This window comes from Thamnophis elegans, chromosome 3 (genome assembly GCF_009769535.1).
Source record: "Thamnophis elegans isolate rThaEle1 chromosome 3, rThaEle1.pri, whole genome shotgun sequence".
Classification (NCBI taxonomy): Eukaryota; Metazoa; Chordata; class Lepidosauria; order Squamata; family Colubridae; genus Thamnophis; species Thamnophis elegans.
Window position 1 is genome coordinate 129302034 of NC_045543.1, and position 18819 is coordinate 129320852.

The 18819-nt window shown below is 39.7% G+C and overlaps 1 protein-coding gene across 6 annotated transcripts in view; it reads right to left on the minus strand.

The window, feature by feature from the left end:
• Positions 1-2801: 2801 nt before the first annotated feature.
• Positions 2802-18819, minus strand: part of SLC1A3 (solute carrier family 1 member 3) — a 47481-nt gene continuing 31463 nt past the window's right edge. For 2 of the 6 annotated variants that reach the window (XM_032213727.1, XM_032213725.1), the window contains 7 exons: positions 14729-14933; positions 11717-11759; positions 9378-9676; positions 6361-6594; positions 5360-5554; positions 3916-4050; positions 2802-3006 (listed from right to left, as the gene is read on the minus strand). In XM_032213727.1, the coding sequence (XP_032069618.1) occupies positions 2802-3006; positions 3916-4050; positions 5360-5554; positions 6361-6594; positions 9378-9676; positions 11717-11759; positions 14729-14933 (1316 nt within the window). The remainder of the gene's footprint in view (positions 3007-3915; positions 4051-5359; positions 5555-6360; positions 6595-9377; positions 9677-11716; positions 11760-14728; positions 14934-18819) is intronic. The other 4 variants (XM_032213729.1, XM_032213728.1, XM_032213726.1 and 1 more) reach the window with 4 other exon arrangements.

Sequence of the window (18819 nt, forward strand, 5' to 3'; positions counted from 1 at the left end):
CCCCCACAAGCTCTGTTTTCGTTGGCAGAGGCACCATGGGCCAGTCCTTTGCTGTATCCAGGGTGGGCCTGCGGGCTGATCTAAGCAAGCTGTGGGCCATATCGGCCCACAGGCCTTGAGTTTGACGCCCCTATGCTAGAGGGTTATACACAGGGATTGGCAGACAATTTAGCTGCAGAAGTTTAATTTAAACTCATAGTAGCTATAATTGCAGGCAGTATAAATTACAAATTAATACAGATAGTCCTTGATTTACATTCACTCATTTAGTGACCATTTTTCACACAACCATTACAGCCTCTCCATGGTCATGGGATCAAAATTTGGATGCTTGGCAACTAGTTCATATTTATGACGGTTCCAGTGTCCCAGGATCATGTAATCACCTTTTGCGACCTTTTGACAAAGCAAAGTCAATGGGAAAGCCAGATTCACTTAACAACCATGGTACTAAATTGACAACTGCAGTGATTCACTTAACCACCATGACCAGAAAAGTCATAAAATGGGCCAAAACTCACTTAACGGATTATCACTTATCAACATAAATTCTGGGCTCAATTTTGATCGTAAGTCAAGGACTACATCACTAGAAGAAAGAACTTTGGGGAGAGCCATTCCTACACAACAAGGAAGGACAAATCAACCCCAATTTTTAGCAGATTCCTGGTGGCTTGCCTTTATGTGCAATCAAGAATTGTGGTTTAAAATAACTTGCAATCTATTATTAAATAAACTATATCACAGCAAAGTCTCGTGTTTTTTGCTAGGTTATAGTAAGTTTCTTTTCAGCTTCAATCTCTAGTTCCTATATAACAAGCAAGCAAGCTGCTAAAATAAAAAAAATCCCAATTTATTTCTTAGTGTGATCATAACAGATCACCTCTGTGTGAGCTACCTCTTTGTTTTTGAGATCTTTTTGCTCATCTGTATAAGGATGGCTTAGCATTGCGCATAACGCCCAGCAAAGTCTGCCTGGAAACAAGGGATTTTTATTTCATTTGGGTTGTTTTTAAAATATGGATGTTTTAAAATTCATATCTAGGTCTTTAGGTTGCTAAATTCAATTCAGGAGAGTTGCAATGGTGATGATGAACTGCTTGATTAAATGTTTGCCAAAAATTCTAATTGGCTGAAAGTTGGTTTCTCTTTCATGTAAATTTAAGTTGGGTGTATGTTTGTGTTTGTGTTTGTGTGTGTGTGTGTGTGTGTGTAGGCTAAGGATCTTCAACAAGATTCTTAATGTCAGACTAAACTATAATTCCCATGACTGATTGGAAATGCCATATGGATATAAATCAGCGAGGATCTCAATTCCCATTGAAAACTCAGTGGTAAATTGAAATTTAAGTCAGGACAATTTATGAACCACGGTAATCTTCCTGGAGCCTAAATGTTTATAATCCCCCCATATTTACAGTTTCTGTAGGAAGCAAAAGCAGTTACTTTCTGAAAACTATATATGATGAACGGGTTATAATTTATCTAAGCCTCACTAGATTAAATCAGAAGAATATTTACAGTTGTTTGATCAAATAATGACATCACAATTGTCGTGATAGCAATAATTCAATATGCCCATACCAATGAAGCAGCTAAGATAAATTTCCTGTTCCAAAGTGCATATGTTTTTAAAGTGTGTGCATTTGATCTCTGATCCTGGAAAGAAAAAACAGTGTGTATGAGTAGCAGTATTTGTGCTAAATACTATCATCTAAAAGAGAGTCATAATGTTACACATAGACAGAGGTATTTGCAGGTTTGTGATATACAAAATCAATGGGATTTGAAGGTGCACAGTACCAAGAAGCACGAGCCTCTTTCTGATACTAAAATATCCCATTGGTTAGAAATGAACACATGATTAGTAGTTTTTGCTTAATTCATAAATATAATGACCTGTGGGAAATACGATTCACTTATTTCATTCTTTAGGGGAAAAAATGTATTCGTACTTGTGCTGTTCTAACAGCAATGAAATAAGGTAACGCTATCTTTTTAAAAAAAGAAATAAAAATCTGCTATTAATTTCTCTTGGAATAGCATGAAATGTCAAAGGTTGACTTGATGGTGCTAAGAACATGTAGCATTTGAGCAAAATGGAGCCTCTTTCAGGATTTCTTCTGTTTGCTATTTCAGCTTATATTAAATGAGATCACATTAACAGGATAAAGAAATATATTCTTGAATAAGCTTGCTAATTTGATAAAATATTTATCACCCATTAAAATGTTGCATATCACTTTGTGTAACGCCTATATTTTTTTAATGGCACATAGCCACGAATTTGGAATATTTTTCACCAATTTTGAAAAATGCGCAGCTCAGCTCCTCACTATTTTCTCCTGCACAGATTGTGCAGCCTTCTTCAGCCAGATGTCCCCCAGATGTAGTGGATTATGACTTCCAGAACTCTAACCAGCATGTCTGCTGCATGTTTCCTAAGAATTCTGGGAGTTGTAGTTTCACACCAGGAAGGCATCAGGCCAGAGAAAATATGTCTAGGTAAACACAATATGAGATATGGCAATACTGTGCTTTGCTTTGCCTTCCTCTGGCCTTCCTTATGGGAAGGAACAAGGCGAGGCATGTGGAGCAACAGCCTGCTGTTGTTCATTGCTCTAACCTATCACAAGGCAAAGGAGACAGGTCACACACTCTATGTGTCTCGTAATATCTAGTTCATCCTTAAATCTTTTCAGTGCTTTGAGAGTACAAGAAGAAATGAGGAACAAGCAGAAGGACCAAAGAAAGTGTACATTTTCCATATCTCTAGTACTTTGTGTCAACTTTCTTCTACCTTACATCTTGGTTTCACTGTCTACGGGCTTTTCATTCTCACTCTCTTGTGAAATCAGGTGATAAGGCTTCTTCATTTCATTCTCCTCAATCACGGAGTTGCCCATTTCAGCATCCTTGTTCCGTAACTCATGGCGGGATAAGTGTTCGACAATTCCTGCACCAATGGAGTCTCCCAAAACGTTGGTAGTAGTGCGCAGACGATCCCTGGGGAAGACGTTGCAAATTAAGTAAACCAGTCATTGTTTACCAACATAGTGAAAGTTTTCACTAGAAGATATAACTCAAGTCCACATTCTTTCCTTAAAATTACATTGGCAATATAATAACATGTGCTTCAATGTTTACACAGTAGTAAAGAGAAAATGTTACTGGGCTGATGGGGAATATAAATAAATAGTGAAATGAAATAACAGCCATATTTAAAAATTAAATATCAGTTCCAAGAAGGAAGAACACACAGGTGTTTTGTAACATTCATGTTTTCTTTGGGGCCTCTTTCCTTCTCACATAAGGAGATTCAAGCTAACTTGTCACAAGCACAGTGCACTCACTAACTGACTCTGTGGTTTCATCCCCAAACCCCAAAACATTAACCTTAGACTGTCTACTGTTGACCTCACCCCATTCCTAAGAGGTCTTTAAGGGGTGTATGTAAGCGTACCAACATGCCTACTGTCCCTGTCCTACTGTCCCTACTTATTCATATTCATTTCATAATCATGTTTATACTTATATCTGTTATCTTATACATGCTTGACAAAATAAATAAAAATAAATAAAAAATAAAAGCTGCAGCATTGGAAAAGAACAGGGAAATTAAGGCTTGCATGTTGAAAATACGGTTGCTGGTGAGACTGAATAATGCATCTTTTAAAAAACTACAGCTTGGAAGGTGAACAGAGATTGAATAACTTTAATACCTCTGCCCCCAAAATCCTCATCACTATCCTATTTCTACTCTTCTTTTTGTATAAGATGACAGTTTGACATTTGTATGCAACGTAACCAAGTATTGTTTCAAAGAGACCCAATACATTTCTTCAGGAAAGGAACTACAATGGCATTTGGTTTCCACTTGTCTCTTTAGTCTACTTCATATAGAGAAATACTCACAGAAACCAATCCACCGCAATGATAAGTGTTATGTCATCTGTAGGCAAACCAACAGAGGTTAATACAATCACCATTGTGACCAGGCCAGCTTGAGGAATTCCCGCTGCACCAATGCTGGCAGCTGTTGCGGTAATACTGTTACAAGGAAAGAGATATAAAACCAATCATATTGTCATTTTTATTTTTTTAAAAACATGTCCTTATGTCATAAAACTCTTTCAGCCTTGAAGAAGTTGTTGGCTAGAGTCTTTGTTGGAATCAGTTGCTAGTTTGCACAATCAAGTCTTTCCCCTTTCATTTCTCTTACAAGAAAATGTGATGCTTAAGCTAGATAAGCCATCCATGTATTCAGCTTCATGAGTTAGATTAGTCTTCCCCAAGCTGGCATTTTCTAGATATCTTAGATGTTCAGATTGTGATCCATCCTTCCTCCTTCCTAATTTCCTTTCTTTCCTTCCTTCTTTCTTCCTAACTTCCTTCCTAACTTCCTTCCCTTCCTTCCTTCTTCCTTCCCTTCCTTCTTCCTTCCTAACTTCCTTCCTTCCTTCCTAACCCTTCCTTCCTTTCTTTCCTTCTTCCTTCCTAACCCTTCCTTCCTTCTTCCTTCCTAACTTCCTTCCCTCCCTCCTTTTTTTTGTCAAGTTTTTAAAATTTATATATAAATATTTTGAATACAACGTATTGTCCGGGCATACCATTTCTACAAAAAGGAAAGGAAAAAAAGATAACACATATACTGATATCAATAATAATAATGTAACAAAATAATTCTAACCGCATTTATAATTATATTCGCTTATTTATGTTCCTAATAAATATATTGGCATACATATCAGAGGTGGGTTCCTACTGGTTCGGACAGGTTTGGCTGAACTGGTAGTGGTTTGCCGGCCTGTGTTACCAGAACTGGCAGCGGCCCAGGCCTGCCATGCCTCCAAACCAGTTCCCTGGTTGGTGTGGCATGTTTTTATAATCATTTTTAATGTTCTGTACATGCGCAGAACTATTTCTTGGCAGCTGTGCAAGCGTAAGGAGCAAAATTGCACGCGAACCGAACCGGCAGTAATGCCGGCAGCAATTCACCCGATACATATAATTATAAACAATATTCATATTTTAGTTAAATATAGTACTCTTTCTTCATCTAATTTCTACCTTCCTTACTTCTATATTACTCTAAAAGCAATAATTAGCAGAATAGGAAGAAGACCTGCGGTCTATGTAGCTGTCTCAATCTGGATTAGGTCTCGATATTATAATTTGCATTGCAAACATGAAATATTCTGTGATTTCTGAATTGTTCATGACCTCCTTACTTTATCATCCTCCTGTCCCCCTGTGTTACCGTGCACTCCAGTCAGAAATGCCCCTCATTTCAACTTTTCTAGCTTTATTTCCTTGTATAGGTATACAAGGATATATATTTTTTGCAGGGTTTACAAACCTGATAGTGATAATTTGCCCAAAGTTTAGATCCATATTGTTAACCTGTGCAATGAAAATTGCAGCCAGGGCTTCATACAAAGCTGTCCCATCCATGTTAATAGTTGCACCGACAGGCAGGACAAATCTCGTAATGCGTTTGTCCACTCCATTGTTCTCTTCCAAACACTTAAAAGTGACAGGCAAAGTGGCAGAACTGAAATCAGAACAAAAACAAGAAGATACCATTAGTATGTATGTATGTATGTATGTATGTATGTGTGGTGGGTTCCGTATCCCGTTCCAACCAGTATGGTTGGAACGGGCCCGGTGGCGTCCACATAGATGTGCATAGCGCACATGCATGCGTCTTAGCGCCTCCGTGACGTTCCAGCAGCTCAGCGGAGCGTCGTGCAACGCTGTACGCGCCGTGCACGTGTGTGGAAGTGGTGAAAACTTAAAAGACCGGTAAGGACGGGTGGGCCCTCCGGAGTACCATACCGGAATGGTATCCGGTGCTCCGGGCAGGCTCCGGTACGCCCGTATCAGGGCGTACCACCTGCAACCCACCATTGGTATGTATGTATGTACAGAGAGAGAGTTTGTTCATATAGTTAACCTTCGGACAATGCTCCAAATTTGAGGGAATCTATACCCAATTTGGATTCCTGGATATATATTACGAAAGACCATACAATACAGCTAGATCATGCATGGTGCCTACATATTTTCAATGCCTTTCATTTCATTGATGTCTGTCTAACCTGGAGACATTACTAGGCTAAAAGATATATCTTTGTCTTCAAAGAAAAACAAGCAATTCAGTTGCCTCTTGAAAAAGCACCTTTGGGGCCAGAATGACTAAGAATCTATATAGACATCTGTAGATAAGCTGAACCCAGTTTGGGGGGGGGGGGGTGTATGTATTTTGGGACCTATTATGCTTGGCTGATGCATATGTACAGGCAGTATATACCCAGTAAAAACTCCTGTATCCCAAGCTACTTGATTGTGAAAACCTACCTTGAGGAAGTTCCCAAAGCTGTGATGAGAGCTTGCAACAATCCTCCAATAAAGACCCAAGGATTTTTCCGAGTAATGAAGAAGTAGAGAAGTGGGAGAACAATAATTGCATGGATGAGCAAACCAATGATAACAGTAACTGTATACATGGCTAGCTGGCCTCCAATCACACCCATATCTTCCATCTCAACAATTTTCCCAGCAATTAAAAACAAAATACCAAGTGGTGCATACCTGGAAAAAAAGAAAGATAAAGAGAGACAGGGAGAGTAAGAGAGAGACAGAGAAAGATAAATGCATTGCTTTGTAACTATCCTGCAAGTCTACTTGTGTGTAATGTATCTTTATTCTCTTGCACTTGGAAGTTTATTGCTGCACTCTATATATACAGAGACTGTGACATTAAATATATTGTCCCCAGTATGTTTTTGTATATTATAATATCTGGAGATCCTTTGGATGACTTCCCCAAAAGGGAAGTCTCTCTGAACTCAATAGAATTTATTTTTAAAATGAACGCTGCAAATTAGTGGCAAACAAAGGAGAATATGAAGATACCAATTCATTATGGACAGACTTTAATCGTGGGTGGTGTGTTTTATTCCAAAATATGTATTTTAAAAAAAATAAATACTTTTTAAATTTTTTCATCACATTCTAGTTGGGTAAAATATTATTTTGATGAAATAATGAATTCTGAAGCCAGTTACACAAGATCTTGTATAGTATGGCTGTAATTCAGTCTATAAATAGAGTACCGAATTAAACTAACTCTGCCCAAATATAAGAACTAGGCAGCTTGTTAGTGATACTGATTTTTTTTAAATTCAAAATTTATTTTAGCTTCATATTTCTGGTCTTATATTCCAATAGAGACCATCACAAATTCCTATTCTAAGAACCCCTGTTTTTGCTTCCTGCTGTTATAATCGCTTTTGAAACAACTGTGTGAAGATTCTTCATTTCTTCCCTACTAATCACTCATCAAAACTGAGTTCCTACTTACACTTTTTCCCATCTAGAGTCCTCCTGATTGTTTGGAATTCAAATCCCAGAATTCTTAGTCAGTGTAATCATGCGAATCAGGGAAGTTTAGGAAATGATCCGAGACTTTTTACTGGTTTATTGTTTTTAGTTTTTATGGTTTTATTCGTGATTGTAAACTGCCCAGAATTTAGTTTAAGATATACAGCTGCACAAATATTGTATACAAATTAAATAAATAAAATTAAGACATCATGTACAGGAATGCTGTTATCCTATAACTTTGCTTAAGTAGGCATCACTGGAATACTGTACATTCTTCTTCCTTCTTTTCCCTCAATATTTTCCTCTTCCCTTTCTCCATTATATACCAATCTTGAAATACAGACCATCCGACTTTCAGGCTTTTAATACAATATCATGTAAAGTGATAGCCCTGTCATGATTAATAAGAGTAATTAATAAAGGACTTTGATTAAATGGAAAGTTCTGTTGGACACGGACTTTCTTCAGTGTTGCCAATATGGATGGGAGTAAATTCCGTTTTGAAGATGAGCAAGTATATTCATAATTTTGCTAAATTTTACTGTATCTCTCAGAATCCTTTATAGCAATAGCAATCAGATTTATATACCGCTTCACAATGCTTTACAGCCCTTTCTAAGCGGTTTACAGAGTCAACCTATTGCCCCCAACAATCTGGGGCCTCATTTTACCAACCTCAGAAGGATGGAAGGCTGAGTCAACCTTGAGCCTGGTGGGATTTGAACTGCCGAACTACAGTTAGCAGTCAGCTGAAGTAGCCTGCAGCGCTGCACTCTAATCACTGCACTGTACCACCTGGGCTCTATATAGTTCTTAGGACAACTGAAAGTTTGTGTTCAGCAACATCTGAAATGTCACAGGTTCCCACTCCTCATTAGCTGAATTGGAGTACAGCTAAAGTGACTTGGAATCATTTCCAGGTTCTTTTTGTTCAAAATCTGGAGGAAGATGACAGAAGTTATTGGTGAGGAATGAGAATATCCATTTCACAAGATAATGCACCATATGGGAATTCAGCAATTCCTGGAAAAAGGACTCTATTGATTCCCGGATCATCCTTTCATTTCATATATATGGATCCCCTATGATCACAGAAAGGAAGAGGCAATCAAGTCCATTTCCCTGCACATTGGAGGATACATCTTCTTTTTCTTTCCATTCAATTGTGCCACATTCCTGGAGACTGCCTGGACAAGTCCCTGCAGTTTTTTTGGCAAGGTTTTTCAGAGGTGATCTGCCATTGTCTCCTTCTTAGGACTGACCCAATTGACTTTGTGCTCAAAGCAGGACTACAAGTCATGATCTTCCAGTTTCTAGCCTGGTACCTCAAACACTATACCAAACTGGCTCTCAAGATTCATTAGGTAAGTGTAAAGGTTCCCCTCGCACATATGTGCTGGTCGATCCTGTTTCTAGAGGGCAGTGTTCATCTCCGTTTCAAAGCCGAAGAGCCAGCGCTGTCCAAAGATGTCTCCATGGTCATGTGGCCGGCATGTCTAAATGCTGAAGGCGCACAGAACACTGTTACCTTCTGACCAAAGGTGGTTCCTATTTTTCTACTTGCATTTTTACATGCTTTTGAACAGCTAGATTGGCTGAAGCTGGGACAAGTAGCGGGAGCTCACTCTGTTACACGGCACTAGGGATTCGAACCGCCGACCTTTATGATCAACAAGTTCAGTGTCTTAGCCACTGAGCCATTGCATCCCCAAGATTCAATTACATCTCCACAAATGTCTACAGCCTTTGTTTGAAAACTTCCAGTGAAGAAGAAACTGCTCCATGCAGTAACTTATTCCACTGATTGATTTTTTATGGTTGTTATTATCAAGAAGTTCTTTCTAATGTCGGATCTGTATCCACCTCCTTGAACTTTCATCCCAGAAACTGTTAGAACAACCAAGAAGGAAACTCATCTTAGACCTTAAAGTAAAGAGGTGTGAGGGATCAAAACCAGTTAATAGTAGCACAATGAATTTAATACTTACCACATTATTAGAGCTACCAGCCGCATGATAGCCTCATTAAGGCTGTCGAAGAAATCTCTCAAGGCTCGACCTTGTTCCTTCATATTGCCAATCACTAATCCAAAACTAATGGAGAAGACAACCAGTCCAAGTGCATTCACGCCATTCACAGCCCCTGGTACAGGGATCATCTCCTTCTTTAGCTGAGTTAGATTTTCCACAGCTTCTGTTACATTAGCTATAATGCCAGCAAGGACCGACGTTTCGTTAGAATCAACATGTGCATGATGAGGGGTATGCTCTTCATAGCTTGTTTTGAACTGTTAAGGATGGTCAGAAGGACAAATATTACATTAATGTGTTAGGAATTCTGGAAGCCTTATTTCTAACTGCCCAAATGTAAATTATCAAAATATTTGTCTGACCTCCCTGGATAGCAATAGCAATAGCAGTAGACTTATATACCGCTTCATAGGGCTTTCAGCCCTCTCTAAGCGGTTTACAGAGAGTCAGCATATTGCCCCCAACAATCTGGGTCCTCATTTTACCCACCTCGGAAGGATGGAAGGCTGAGTCAACCCTGAGCCGGTGAGATTTGAACCGCTGAACTGCTGATCTAGCAGTAGCCTGCAGTGCTGCATTTAACCACTGCGCCACCTCGGCTCATATTTCTGATGAAGGCAGAAATAATCTAAATAAGGGGGGGGGGTTGGTGCTCTCTGAGCTTGCTTGTTTTCTTGAAAACCTTTCATTACCCAAACTGGGTAACATCATCAGTGCTAAGTAAGGGGTGCAGTTTGCTGTCAGTTTATATTCTAGTGGCTTGCCCTGTCAGTATTGGTGGGGGTGAACTTAAGAGATTCTTTGGTTGGGATTTTTACTGTCAGCTTCTTTGGCAGCTTTTTGATTGGGGTGTTGTTTAGTTCAGCGGTCACCAACTGGTGGTCCATGGACCACGGGTGGCTTGTGAGAAAATGTTGGCGGTCTGCAGAAAAATTATTTGCATTTTTTATATTGCACTAAATCAGGTGTCCTCAAACTAGGGCCCCTGGGCTGGATACATGCAATGGATGCTTGTGTTGCTGTAGAGACTCTTCCTTCGGGATCTTTTTGTGCGGGTTGGAGAAGGGCATAAATTCCAACTTGTGGTCTGCTTCAGCCTTCTGGTGCAGGGCTTTGGGCGAAGGCTGGAGGGAAGCGCCGCTGGTGACAAAGAGCTAAGGGCCTTGTTCCAGTGGGACTGCATCATGGCCTGGAACTGGCTGACCATCTCAGCCCACTGAGCCTCCAGGTGCCGTATGTGGCTTTGCCCTCCCACAGGTGTTCCCTCTGCTTGGAAAGCCTATGCTCATAGTCCTCAGGGAGGTGCTTCTGTTCAGCCTCCTTCTCGGTCAGATCCAATTTGAACTGAGCCAGCTGTTTTGCCAACTCTTTCTCTTGGTGGCTGCTTCCTGTTGGGACCCTAAGGAGCCTGGGCGGGCAGGCAAGAAGTGGATGGGAGGGGAGGGGTGAGTAGAGACTGACGAGGCGCCCCTCGACGTGAGTGACATCAAGTTGGCCACACCCATCCAGTCACATGACCACCTAACCAAGCCCACACAGCCAGTCATTAATCAGATCATATTAATGGTCTGCGGGTTTTAAAAGTCTCTGAGGTCTGAAAGGTTGCTGACTCCTGGTTTAGTTGATTGTTGGTCTGATATTAACCTTGGAGTTAATCTATGCTGATCTGGGTGCTGATCTGGGTGCTGATTGCTGATGGAGTGGTATTTGGATCTTTTTATTCCCTTTTTGGTTGGTTGATTGTCTTCTTTGCATAATCTATAGATATTGTTAATGTCTCTGTGTCTATTGATGATTAATTTGTCAGAGTGCCAAGTTTCTAGAAATTCCCCACCATTTTTGGACTTGGCTTGGTGTAGGAAAGTCACATGTTCCCAATTGAAACTATGGTTAAATCGGTCTATATGTTGTGAAATTAAATGATTTAAATATGTTAATCTCAAATCTAAACACTGATGGCTTCTAATATTATGATGTACTTTTAATAATAATGAAGCACTTGTCTTCTCTGCATCTATGGTTACTAGAACATAAGCAATAACCATGGGAGTAATTTTATACTTTTGATAAGCCAGATATCCATTCAGAAAAGTAACTGGAAAACCTAATCTTGGTTGGGTCCTGAATCCAGATAATACAACCTTTTGGAATCTTATCTTATAGACGCTGTAAGTGCTTCTCCCTGGGAGACAATGAATAACAATTCCCTGCATTATAAGCTTGGTCTTTGTGTAATTCCAATTGAATCTGGACATGTAATATACCCACATATAGGAAGGGATTGAATCTTTTTTTACCTGTTTGAAGCATGCTTCTACAAGATTTGGAGGAAACATGTTCCTGTAAAGAAGAAAAAAATAGTATTTATCTATTGGCCATAATTTTTTATCCTATCAGGATCATGCTAAGGACCAACAATCAATTCCCCCCCCCCCCCAATATTCCTTTAAATACAAAGTACAATCCAAATCCACATTTTATGGGTTGGATAATTTGGTCGCTGATAGCAGAAAGCTGGTCAGTAGAAGTGTTTTCTGGCCATGTACAGGCAGGCCCAGAAAACAATGGAAGAGCTTTGAGTCACTTGTCAAGTATCCTCATGGTCTTAGCTGCTTCATTGCTTCAAAATCAGATTTGCTTCTTTGTAAGCAAAGTGGCTCCTCAAATGATTTGCATACCCTGAATCAAATTATGCTATCCTCCTGAAATTGAAATTTCTCCCACCAGTTAAATCTCTCACCAACACACATATTCAATGAAGTGTTTCCTTCATTCAGAATATAATAAACAGTATAATAAATAAGAACACCAATGTTCTGATTTTTAAGATAGCGTCCCTCTGAATGTTGACTTGTATGCCCAATGTCAACCAGCCCCACTGAAATTGGAATGACACCTAAGACATACAGAAATATCATCTCCTCCTCCTCTTCCTCCTCCTCCTCATCACTATTATTATTATTATACTTTATTCATTAAACATGAAACAGGCAACTGAACATTAAAAAATGCATTACAAATACCAGTGACTGGTGCTAATGGTTGATATGATTTGCTGCCAGCATCCTAGGTATCAACCAAGTACCTTCTTAAAATATAAGATGTTGTGAGTAGTGTAGTTTTTTTGCAGTTTCGCTGGTGTTATTGCAGGAAGATGCAATTTGTTGATGTATCTTGTAAAATTCTTGGACATGATGCCAAGTGCCCCAATGACAATGGGTATCACTGTTACATGCTTCATCCATAGCCGTGTAGTTTCGATGGCCAAGTTGCAATATTTCATTATTTTTTCTAGTTCTTTTTCTTCGACTCTGGCATCTCCAGGAACAGCGATATCAATAAACTGTACACTTTGGCTCCCTACAACTGTGATATCTGGTGTGTTATGCTCCAAATGATGATCCGTTTGTATTTAAAAGTCCCACAAGATCCTCACCTTCTCATTTTCGATAACTTTTTCCACTTTATGTTCCCATGACTTTCTGGATACAGGTAAATCATATTTTTTACATAGTGACCAGTGGATTAATTTAGCAACTCGGTCATGTCTAGCTTTGTAATCCGTTTGTGCAATTTTGCTACATTCACATATTAACTGTGAAACAGTTTCGACTTTGTTACTGCAAAGTCAGCAGTTTGGGTTGTCAATAGATTTTTGTATCTTCGCTTTCATGGAATTAGTTTGTAGTGCTTGTTCTTGAGCAGCCAGTATTAAACCTTCCGTTTCTTTCTTGATAGTTCCCATCTTAAGCCATGTCCATGTCAAGTTGTCATCACATTTTCTTTCAATTTTTTTCAAGTGCTGTCCATGCAAAGCTTTGGTTTTCCATCTATTTAATCTGTCATCCAGATGTTTTTCCTTATATTCTGCCTTTGTTTCTGTTGTTTTTATGCTGTTCTCCGTTTTCACAGCCTGCAGCAATTTTTCTGTACTTTGGTTAACAAAATCATTCAAATTTCGCTTTTCTTCTTCTACAGTTTGATGGATTTGCAATAGCCCCCTGCCCCCTATTTTTCTTGGCAGGTATAACCTGTTGATGTCACTTCGTGGATGTAAAGCGTGGTACATATTCAAAAGTTTGCATGTTTTTCGGTCCAAGTTTTCCAGTTCAGCCAGAGTCCAGTTGATGATTTCAGCCGAATAGCGTATCACTGGAACTGCTCATATATTTAATTATGTTTCCAGCATTCAGCTTTGTTTTTAATATTTTGCGGACCCTCCTGATATATTTCTTTTGCGTTGACTCTTTAGACTTTTCCATTCAAGATGTTATCTGCTTCCAATATACCTAGGTACTTGCAACCATCATCTTTGCTAATGCTTTCACTATATTTCCATTGCCCAGTTCTATTCCTTCTGTTTTTTCCATTTTTCCTCGCCGCATGGATAATATAGTGCATTTTTGAAGCCCAAAATTCATTTTGATGTCACGGCTGAACAGTTGAACTGTGCTGAGTATTGATTTAAGCTCAGTGGGGCTTTTTGCATACATTTTTAAGTCATCCATGTATAGTAGATGGTTTATCTTGCCATGTTGACTTGAGATTTGGTATCCCAGTTTTGTGTTTCGTAGTATTATTGTCAGTGGAATTAATGCAATGTTGAACAGTAGTGGTGAAAGTGAACTTGCTCAGCTTGAGGTAAGCTATACTCACTTTGTTTAAGTGTGCAAAACTTTCGCAAACTGTGGCTCTCAGGTTTCCCAAAAATAAAGTACTGTATTTTTCGGAGTATAAGACTCACCAGAGTATAAGACACACCAAGATTTTGAAAAGGCACATAAAAAAAAGTTTTTGTACTATGCAGACCTCCCCAAAACAGCCTGTTTTTTTGCAAAAACGGGACATTTTTTGTCAAAAAAAAAGGGGGGGCATGCATAATCTTTAGGAGACTTGTAGAGTGCTCCTGGGGACTTGGGGGGGGGGCGGAAACAAGCAAAAAAGGCCAATTTTTTGTCAAAAAAGGTCATGCATAGCTTTTAGGAGGCTTATAAAGTGCTCCTGGGGGCTGGGGGGCACAAAAATGGTACTGCCCACAGACACATAAGGTTGTTCAACTATGATATGTGGCTATCCGGCTATTTTTGGACTATGTTTCATAATTATTTCCAAGCTGAGGTGGCCACCTTGATGTTCCATCGCATCTCATTTCCTTAGCTTTACATTATCACACGTGAAGCATCTTTTTTTATTTAGTGAATAGCTTTCTTCCAGGAAGGCCCTCCTACAATTCACACTAACTGCATTGCATTAAGAGGCTGTGATCTAACGCAATCAAAGGAGCCAAGTTGCAGAAAAATGCCGCCTACCTGATTAAGTCCAGAAAGGCATCTGCAGCTGTCACTTGGACAATCTTGCCTTCTCTGTGCATTTTTTCCTTTGACCCTTTCCCAGGATGGATGATGACTACCATGATTATCCCAATCAGGACAGCTATAATTGTGGTGGACATGTAATACGCCACGGCTCGGAGACCCATTTTCCCTGATGCTTTACTGTCCAAGGCAGCCACTCCTAACACAAAGGATACACAAGGGAAAAGTTAGAGTCATACATCTCAGAAATTTAACCTTTTTTGCAGAAGAATGGCCTTCACCCTCAATGTCCTCTTTGTCTGGTCCTTCTTCAAAACTTTGTGAGGAACAATAAGACTGAAATTCTTTACAATTATACCCATAAAGGTAGTCCTTAACCACCAATTGCTTATGACTCTTTGAGGTTATGACCCACCTCTTCAGAGCTACTTATAACCCAATTCTGGAGTTCAAGTAGCTGCACACACACATACACCCTACAGTTACATGATCAAATTTGGGGTGCTTGGTAAGTGGCTCACATTTGTGGCTATTTGCAGCATTCTGCAGTCATATGATTGATTTTGGTGTTTTTTTCCTGTTTCAGGCATTTACTTCCAGTTTCCAGCAAAAAATAATAATAATAATAATTAAGAAAACAATGGTCCTTGCTTAATGACTGCCAAAATACATCATAAAATTGAGTGTGTTTCTGTGGTGACCCACTCAACAACCACCACAACATATGAATGTCATTGTGGGCTCAAATACAGTCATATGTCGAGGGCTAATTGTGTAATGTTTTAAGGTTTTATCTTGTTTTTATGATTGTAAGCTGCCTAGAATTGCCTTTAGACGAGATGGGCAGCATATAAGTTTACGAAATAAACAAATAGGCTTTGAGAAGGCACAGAATATTTATCTACCTTACTGTGATCAATTCTATTATATTTCAATTTTAGCTATAGCAATTAATTTTACCTTTAGCATTTCACATTTGACTATTCTCCACAAATATGCCCATTCTTTGCTGGTAATAGATTTCCTGTTTTAATTATTTGATTCTTATTCATTTATTATTCATTCAATTATGTATTTCTTGCATTAATATGTTAAGTAAAGGTAAAGGTTCCCCTCTCATATATATGTGCTAGTCCTTCCCGACTCTAGGGGGTGGTGCTTATCTCTGTTTCAAAGCCAAAGAGCCAGCGCTGTCGAAGACGTCTCCGTAGTCATGTAGCCAGCATGACTAAATGCCGAAGGCACACGGAACACTGTTACCTCCCCACCAAAGGTAGTTCCTATTTTTCTACATGCTTTCAAACTGCTAGGTTGGCAGAAGCTGGGACAAGTAACTGGAGCTCATTCCATTACACAGTGCTAGGGATTCGAACTGCCGAATTGCTGACCTTTCTGATCGTCAAGCTCAGCATCTTAGCCATTGAGCCACCACATCCCTTATTAACATGTTATTACTCTTTTAAATAATTAACAGAGGTGATCCTGAACACACCCTCATTTTATCCTCACAATAACCACCTTGTTAGATAGATGAATGGAATGGCTGCCCAATTCAACACTCTAACTACTATAACATATTGGCTAACATGTAGGTGGCACTCAGGCAATTATGTGTGACGGATCATGGTGCCCATGGAGGGAGAGATGGTGTGCTGGACTACAAAGAAGCGGCAATTTCCAAGAAAGAAGGGATCATATTCCAAGGAGGGGGATGAGACAAGAAGCAACGCAACCTTGATGTCGGGCCCAAAACCAAGAATCGTACATGGTGATTTTTCCAAGCTGAATTCTTTATTGTTGCACCGATAGACAAAATCTTGCTAGATTCAACACTTAACTATCTGCATCTACAATATATTCCACAATTTGAACTATTGGGAAGGGGATGTTTTCACCTTTTTTCTCTCACACGTAATATCTGAGCAATGTTGCTTATTTTTACTGTTCATCAGCAACTTGAAGACAAAATCCACCCCAGAGAGGTGGTACTAACTTCGAAAGAGGGAATTCAAGAGAATAGAATAGAATGGAATGGAATAGAATGGAATGGAGTGGAGTGGAATGGAGTGGAGGGGAATGGTATGGAATAGAACAGAACAGAACAGAACAGAATAGAATTATTTATTGGCAAAGTGTGATTGGACATACAAGGAATTTGTCTTTGGTGCATATGCTCTCAGTGTACATAAAGAAAATAAAAACTAAGCAATCAACCCTTTGACTAATTTAAGCAGGTGTCTTCCAGGCAAATCCTATAATAAGATTGAGACCTAGGGAGGTTGTGTATGGATTTCTGTATAGTAGATTTGGGTGGGGAATAAACAGAAAAAGGGTGAACTTTGATTTTGGAAAACTGCAAACAGACTAAGGGTCCAGATGGATTTGAAATTTTTTTGGGGGGGAATTAATTCAAAGAATGTCTCCTGTAGGAAAATGCTTAATAATTAAAAGGGTTATACAAATAGTAAATCAAGTGAGTGACCCGGATAATTTCTCTCTATTAGATTTACAAAAGAGATTTGTTAAAGCTTTGCAGAATTCTGTGAGAAGGGACAAAGAAGAAAACGAAAAGAAATCAAGCTCTTAGGATGTTATTTGAAAGAAGATTGAGATTGTTAAATTAAAAGGAAGGAATATAAAGTTGGCTTGTTAGATCAAGGTTAAAATAGGCATGTTAGTTCTGGTAACCTTTAATGGATACTGAAATGACAACGCTTTAAGGATTTGTTTATAGATAAAAGATGGGCGAGATCATTCGGAGGCACGGGATAAAGTATCACCAATATGCGGACGATACACAATTGTATCTGTCCGCCCCGTGCCAACTCAATGAAGCGGTGGACGTGATGAACCAGGGTCTGGAAGCTGTTAAAGACTGGATGAGAGCAAACAAACTGGTGCTCAACCCAGACAAGACCGAGTGGCTGTTGTGTTTTCCTCCCAATAATTTGACCACCGTTCCATCAATCAGGCTGGGGGGACAAAACTTATACCCCTCAGATAGGGTCCGCAACTTGGGAGTCCTCCTGGATCCACAGCTGAGTTTTGATCACCATCTATCAGCTGTGACCAGGGGGGCATTTGCCCAGGTTCGCCTGGTGCGCCAGTTGCGGCCCTACCTGAATCGGGAGGCTCTCACGACAGTCACTCGAGCCCTTGTGATCTCTAAGCTGGAATACTGCAATGTGCTCTACATGGGGCTGCCCTTGAAGAGCACCCGGAGACTTCAGCTAGTACAGAACGCGGCCGCGCGAGTGATTGTGGGCGCACCTCGGTTCGCCCACATAACACCTATCCTCCGCGAGCTGCGCTGGCTGCCTGTAGATCTCCGGGTGCAATTCAAGGCCTTACTTACCACCCATAAAGCGCTCCATGGTAGTGGATCTGACTATTTGAGAGACCGCCTCCTGCCAATAACCTCCCTGCGTCCCATCAGATCGCATAGAGCAGGCCTCCTCCGTATTCCATCCGCCAGTCAGTGCCGACTGGCGACCACCCGGAGGAGAGCCTTCTCAGTTGCTGCTCCGACGCTATGGAACAATCTCCCCGTGGAGATTCGTACCCTGACCACAGTCCAGGCCTTCCGCACAGCCCTCAAGATCTGGCTAGCCCGTCAGGCCTGGGGATAAATTTTTTTGCCCCTCCCGAATGCTGAGTGAATGTTGTGTTTTAGTACCTTTTAGTTATCTCACATTTTTTTTTCTGTATTTTGTCTTTCACTCCCCTTCCCTTACTATTGTAAGCCGCCCTGAGTCCCCTCAGGGAAAAGGGCGGCCTATAAATGCTAAATAAAATAAAAAAAAATCAAAAAAAATCAATGGGATGTGGAATTTTGCAGCATTTTAAGAGAAGGTGACAAGTTACTAACTTTTTATAATTGTGATGAATGGGGAAGCCATTCCTCTCTCTATATATATATTTCATTTCTTTTTCTTTACTATATTCTTATTTTTATATTTTTCTTTTCTGCACTTTATATTTTTCATTTTCATTTTTTAAAAATTTGTATTAGTTTTTTATCTAATTGCAATTTTTAATAAAATTACTATTAGAAACATAGCAATATCTCACTAGCATATTTGGCT